The 7,250-nt window shown below is 33.9% G+C and overlaps 1 protein-coding gene across 1 annotated transcript; it reads left to right on the top strand.

Annotated features, from left to right (window-relative positions):
- The first annotated feature begins 470 nt into the window (after positions 1–470).
- On the top strand, positions 471–2,129 carry LOC119635803. Its single transcript, XM_038030809.1, has 2 exons — positions 471–611; positions 1,947–2,129. The coding sequence occupies exons 1-2, from the start codon at positions 474–476 to the stop codon at positions 2,127–2,129; spliced, it is 321 nt and encodes a 106-aa protein (XP_037886737.1). The 5' UTR covers positions 471–473.
- The last annotated feature ends 5,121 nt before the right edge of the window (positions 2,130–7,250 follow it).

Genomic DNA, 7,250 nt, shown 5'->3' with positions numbered 1-7,250 from the left:
TTACATATTATTATAAATGGAAGTGTTAAACACATGAGAACCAGATAAGGAAAATGTTATTTTATCAACACTAGGACGAAACAACTCGTATCCAAGCAAGAACTCGTATTGATGTAGGCATAAAAAAAAAAAACAATATCATACGTTTAATGTGTTTAAATTGTTTGTTGCAATTATTTCTAACGTTGAATGCAGTAGAGATTAAATAGATAGCTAATAATTTGTATAAAAATGCGTTGTTCGGAAAATCATTTCGCTTCTTTTTTTTTTAAAAGGAATGTAATTGAATTTTCTCGCATCCAAATTTACACTTAGGCTACATATTTTGACAGCTGATGACGCGAGACTAGTTTATGAAAAAGTTTATTTGATTCCAAGCTATAGTTATTGCTTGGTAGTCTTTCAAATATGGGATTTTGCAAGCAGGGAAAAAGGGAAAAATATTCCTCAAACAAGCGAGAAATAAGTATTAAATGTGTATAGAGAGGATGTGCTGCCACAACGTCAGCGCCAAATTTAGTTCACAAAATTTCATTCCCCTAACGATGCACGGTGTTCTGGAAGACCAGTTGAAATTAATGACTACGAAGCAAGGACACAAACCGCCTGCGGTGAGTACACAAAATTTTTAAATTTATATCAAAAGTTGAAATATAAACAATCCACTTCACCATTGATCTGTCAATATACAACGGTAGTTGTCAACATGCGCCGATCATTGCATCGCTTGCACTACAAATTTAAAAAGTGAAAAATTTCTACAAACGTGATGAGTTATGAGCGACGAGGCTTAGTTGCATCTATTTTGGGAGCGTAAATGGGAAAAATTAGGGCATCTCTGGCTCCAGAAGTTCAAGAGAATAAATCGAATATCCTCTCCATCTAGAACTATTTGAGCACTTTTTAAGGTCGGGGTATAATTGGGGGCTATTTTTTGTATAATGCTCTCGATTTAACTGTTCTAGTGAATGGACATATTATCCAGAGATGTTGTTGAATGTGAATGAATTTCATTTTGAACCGGACGAGGCCAAATGCCATGCAGCTCGCAAAACAGTGGCCGTACCGCATAAACAATGACTGCCGTGCAGACTTGGATAATCCCATAATATTTTTTATCCTCAACGAAATGTAATAGGGAATCGTATCGATCGAGCTAGATTCACGTTTGCAAAAGTTATTGTTCTCTTTGGCTTATTTATGATCTGCCTCGGGATGACCGTGTTAGAAAAACAATATCTTCTTTTACTTTTTTCTTAGTGTCAATTTAAAAATTTTTCATTGCTTTTGACGTTGGTTGCGCACATTCGCTTTAAAGCAAAGCTCTAACACCTGTAGTAAAAGACTTATCTTAATTGATTTCCTTTTATGTGTGTAATGTTATTTTCAAATATGTAACCGGTTTTTCCATATGTCTTTTTCCGACAAAGATCAATCTTTGAGGAAGAAGCTTAACATGCTTTACTCTCTATAACTCTTATCAATTTGTGTGAATTCATGTGTAATATGAAAGTCAATAATTCCCGGGACTATGTGAAAAAATTTTTTTTTTCTTCTTTATAAAATTTAACTTTGTTCACCAATGTAATCTCTTTGAGACGTCGTTGTCAATTTTGTAGAATCCTTTGTCGACATTCTCAACGTATTTTTCGGCTGCAACAATGATCTCCTCATTTAATTCAAAATTCCTCTTTCTAAAGCATTATTTTGAGGTCTATCAATGGATGGGATATCAAAGGGAATTTTTCCACTGCAGCCAACTGTCTGTTTTTTTGCTCTAGTGTGCGTAGACATGCCATTCATTTCGAAAACATCTGTCTTATGCCCAAAATTTTGTGCAAAATACTAAACACTTTAAACACATTTCTTTAGGATATCAGTTAACTCCTGTAACTTCGTTCTTCGTTTATCAAGAATAATTTTCAAAGTTTTTTTGATGTTTTCAGGCGAAAGATTCTCTTGTCGACATCGTCCGCATCTTCAGTGCCCGTACGATCTTGTTTCCAAGCAACAAATTACCGGCAAATTATTGCTCCCAATGGGAAAAAGTTGCCACAACACATCTCAAGCCAATGCTGAGTTTGAATTGGATTTTTTTCCATCAATACGCGATACCAGAACTTTCTTAATGCTTTCAAACGTGACAGAAGTATTTTCACTCGTGACGTTGTACTTCGCCCTTAAACGGGACGAGGAGTTATTTTCTAAAAATAATACAAATTCTTTGCTAGAGATCGTAAGTATTTATAAGTTCCGGCAATTATTGACCGAAGCGCTTTTTTTATGTGCGAACACTTCGTTTGTATGATGTTAATGGCTTTAGGAAAACTTGCGAAAGTGTGTAAAGAGAAAAAAAGTAAAATAAAGGGATAAGAAGAAAAAAAAAAAAAAACGAAAACAAAGCAATAATACGAAAAGTTAATAGAAAAGGAAGACGCAATTTTGATGCATGATTCCAGCGCGGACCAGGTAACATTCAAGGATGATAATTTTAAGTGGAAATATAAGTGGTTTTGCGATTCCTGCTTCGCTAGCTTTATAACTTTATCGAATGATGTACTTATGAAAGGGAATTGAAATTCAAATTGTGTTTTCGATTACTCGTCACTGCAGTTAGTTAGTTAACTTGTTGTTTACGGTAAAATTTTCAATCGCCCTTTGCGAGAATATCTGCTTTTGTATTCGATATTCTTAAGCTGTATCTAGTCTCGTGCAGTTGTTAAATCGCTTTATATTCCATTATGAATGCGTTGTGAGCGTATGCTTAAAAAGGAGCGCGTTTTACACACCCACACACACACACACACGCACGCACGCATGCACGCACATGCGAGCATATGAATGTATGCATTACATGTAAGGATGCCAGCTGGCAATAAGCGGACGTGCGTGGTGATGACTATATAAACCGATTTAAATTCAATTATCATCACTTGTTTGTCATATGATTTTTTCATGTCGTAGGTGTTTTGTCAAAATTTGAAATTTTCTAACTTATGCGATTAGTTCACATATATGTATATGTAAAAGGTTTTGTTTCCTATCATATTTAATGATTACATCACAGAAAAGTTAAATGTTATACCCGGCAGCATAACACATTCACATATCCCTTACGCAATTATTTAAGAGCATATTTCAAAGAAGAGATTTTACAAATGTGTTGTTTATTCAATGAATATTAATCCTTACTTGGCTTAGCGACATGTCATATACCGAGTACAAAAGTAATATTTTCATATTTGAACTTGAATGTTTAAAATAAAAAAAAAATATTATATTAATTTTTTTACTATGGAACATACCTATGGAATACCTTGCAAGTTTTTAGCATTTTTAATAAATCTTCCACCATCAGGGGGGTACATTCGTTTTGTCAAAACATTTGCACTACCGAGAAGAGAACTTCAAAGCTCCCGTAAAGTATATCGATTTAAGCATGTCCGTCCGTCGCTCTGTCTGTGCGTCTGTCTGCTTATCACATAGAACGATAGAGAGCCGCACTTTCATACTATGGGTGATCCTGGAACACGCCTATTTAATATTTAAGGATATTAAAATTTCAATCGTCTGGCAAAGTTAAGTCTTCATATTATTGATTAGTATCAAATGTGAACCGTTCTAGACATGTTTGTTGGTACGTCTGTCCCTCTGCCTGCTAAGTGCTGTGGTAACCATACATGGATGATGGCAAACACATGGATATCTGCTTGAGATGCTCGATGTAGTAGTTTTTTTTGAGTAACGTAGTTTTTTTTTAGGATAACTGTGGCGCGTATAAAAGATTCGGTGGCAATCGAATTCATTTTCTTCTTTATTTATATATGGTTTTGCTTGACAGATAATATGAAATAATATTATAATCTATATAAAGATATCAAGTGATTAGCATAGAATTTTAGATCGAGCGAAAAAAAAGAGGTAAACGTTATATTTCGTCTTGGTCGAAACTATTGGTACCCGCCACTAGCTTATGTGTGATATGAACTCCTAAGATACGTTCAGCCGATGTGTTAACAGTCGTGCGCGGTATAGTATACATTTCAATTTCAATTTTAGTAGGATTTGGCAGGGCTTCCTTTATTATGCACAAATAAGAATATAGTATTCATTCATTCCCTCCTTCATATAGGCGTAATTCCCAGCCCGTGCTTGTAGGAAAATTCTTGATTCGATTTGGTCGATTTTTTAACTTGAAAGTCTTAACTAGAGACTCAACATTTTAATGATTGCGAATAGACCGATTATCCGATTAAGTCAATGGCAGCAAAATAATCGAGTATGTGAACCATAATTTGTTTTCTTAGACAAGTTTCTGAGCTTGAAATGGTCAACTTGTTGTTAGCCAAATGGTCAAACACTCTTAACTTAGTCGATACAATATAGGGGGCCTACACAACGCGTCACGAATATTATTCTTAAATCTAACAAAACATAATCTAACATTTTTTTGTTTAGGAAAATATTCATTTAATAATGTATCGCACATTGCTTTTAATAAAATTTCAAGCTTTGTAAAAAGTATTGAATTGCTAGAAGAGTTTGCGGAAAAGAAACGCGATACCAAGTCCCTGTTTGAAAACACGACCACCTTTTCAATGGATTATCTTTTTTTTTTGATTCGTAAGCAAGCTTTAAACAAAGTTTGTTTAATTTCTTTGAACCTGCTTAGCAGCTGCGTTCAGTTTTTGTATAAAACACTTTGTGCTGTGACATCTCGCTAAAGTGATATTAAAATATGCACAGCAAACCTTTAAGGCTATGGATGTGGATGGCTCTTCTGGACTAGCTGACTTTTTGCGTTTGGGATTGTCGTAATAGATAGACTTTCCATCTCCACCCACAGTGCGCCACGGAAAACTCTTCTTTTTTTTGATTGGAAAGTAATGACATCGCCATTTTGAAACGGTTCGAAAAACATTTTCAGTCAATTCGGGTGTTAGACGTTTTCCTTCCTTTTCGATCTTTCCCATTGCGTATAAACGCCTAGAAATATTTAATACATCAACTGCTATCCTGTTCGAAAGTTCTTTAAGACTTTGAGCTGCGGTTTCGTCTAATAAGTCTTGCGATTCATTGTCTCCGTACTTTTTTGGTTCTCTAGAGCGTTTTTTCGCATTGGGATCAAAGTGACGGCTTTCAAACTAAACTGAAACTAAAACCGAGAATTGGAATATGATGGAGCAGCAAACAACACAAGCTTCTAAGAGAGTTTGATGGGCCTCGGCGACAGATTGCTTCAAATCAAACAACAAAATTGATGAATGTCGAAATTGCAATTTTGAGCGTCGCACGCGTTAGCGTCTCTATAGACTGAATAACTCGGTAATACCAAAAGGGAGAAAGGTCAAAGTCATCGCATTTGATCATTGTGTGCAGTGATGGTTGGCATTATTTCATCATTTTCATCGATAAATGTTGCTGATCAAAATACATGCAAGCTCATACTATTTTATTAAGGATTTGTTTTTAAGGCAAAATTGATTTAGTATATAATAAAAACCAGCAAATCTGCTTATTGTAAATTGAATCTATATATAAATATCGCAAATATATCTAAAAGTAAATACGGATTTAGTAAAAAAACTAAATCTATATCAAAATAAAATGGAGTCTATATACATATAAATAAAAAACTTTATTTTATTTTACGAAATATAAAATTTCGATTTAATGTACTATCTATGTAAACATAAATACGTATGCAAATATATAGGGATATTTAAACAAAACTAAGCTATCGGTTCTCATACATAAGTGATATTAGCAGCAGTGATTTACAGACGTTTAATTTTTGAACATTAACGATAGCCAATTAGTCGCAATATCTACATAAATCATATTTTCTTTAATAACTAATGTATCGAATTTCTTGCCACAAAAAAAAATGCGACTTTCCCTGCTTAGATCGGAGGATAACGCTACTGAATCGATTTCTAGAGGTGACATGCACCAAAGTCTCAAAACCTTGATGCAGACTTGCACTTACAATGTCTTCAGCTGGCAGTGTTGTATCATGGTTGTTTGCAATCAAATAAAACCATCAATAACAACAGATATAATCGAGCGTAGTAAGTCCGTAGTAATCATGTCATGAGTTTACAGCTTGATGAAATTCGAACCCATATAGCGAAAATTCCCTACTTTACTTTACGCAACTTTAGCGGCCTTAGCTTGTAAAATAGTATTCTCCGGACTGTTATCAGAAGACGTTACCCCTTATTTATTTAACCAGGACTTGGATACCATTTCATTCTGAGGTAATTTTTCCTCAAATTTTAGGCCTTAACCGGCATTCATATTTTATCTACAAATTAGGAGGAAGAGCGGTTTGTGGTTGATAACACAGCAGATAAACCTTTTTCTTGCAATCACTCTTGAAATCTCTAATTTTTCGTTAACTAACAAAACTCGAAAATTTAGTTATACACTTAATATTTATAAAATCGTAAATAGAGTTAAAGAAATTGGTAAATTATATGAAAACACAAGGAAAAGAATTATATTTGAGCAACGGCGCACCATTAAGTGCCCTATATCAATTAATTTAAAACAGTTATTCATATAAGGACTTTCCAAAGTAAGGACTTATAAGGAAAGTTGTCGGAAAAATGGTTTGATCCGGACAAAATGCTTGGGGCAAATGGATTCAGTTTGCCAAACTTTGTCAAAATATCCCAAACATTGCGAACTGTAGGTTAAACACCAGAAAATAAGACATACAGAGGGAAAGATGCACAGATAAGCTTATATCGATTCAGGATCATTTCCTGATCAGAATCATAAAAGATGAGTGTTTCATGCACATGACGAGTAGGAATTTTGATGTATTATTGTATGAAGCTGATATAAAAATATTTTATTAATACTGTCTGACAATTGTGCAAGTAGTGATCGGAAGAAAAAACAATTATATAAATAAATAATTATTTCATTAATTGATAAAAGAAAATGAAATTAAACTATTATAAAAATTAAGAAAAGAAAAAAATCCACAGAGCGAGTCATGTTTTTTTCGCCTTCTTTTCAGTAGTTTTATTATGTAGCCTATATGTATGCTACAAATTTGTCAAAAGTAATTCTAGATAATAATGATGCTTAACTGTGCGCCGTTTTAATGTTTCTAGCTTCCGATTAGTTTACCCGAAGCCTTATTCTCATTTTAATTAGTGCTGTTACAATAAAGTATCTCATGTTTTCTGCTGTGATTTAAATTTTTACTAAAACCAAAATGTGTGTACGTATTTTGT

This window comes from Glossina fuscipes, unplaced genomic scaffold (assembly GCF_014805625.2).
Source record: "Glossina fuscipes isolate IAEA_lab_2018 unplaced genomic scaffold, Yale_Gfus_2 27, whole genome shotgun sequence".
Classification (NCBI taxonomy): domain Eukaryota; kingdom Metazoa; phylum Arthropoda; class Insecta; order Diptera; family Glossinidae; genus Glossina; species Glossina fuscipes.
This window is presented reverse-complemented; position numbering and strand designations above follow the sequence as displayed.

Excerpts from the sequence above, each read along its gene's own strand:
- LOC119635803 (XM_038030809.1), top strand. The coding sequence starts at position 474 with ATGTGTATAGAGAGGATGTGCTGCCACAACGTCAGCGCCAAATTTAGT. Across the intron at positions 612-1,946 it reads AAGGACACAAACCGCCTGCG|GCGAAAGATTCTCTTGTCGA; the intron begins GTGAGTACACAA and ends TGATGTTTTCAG.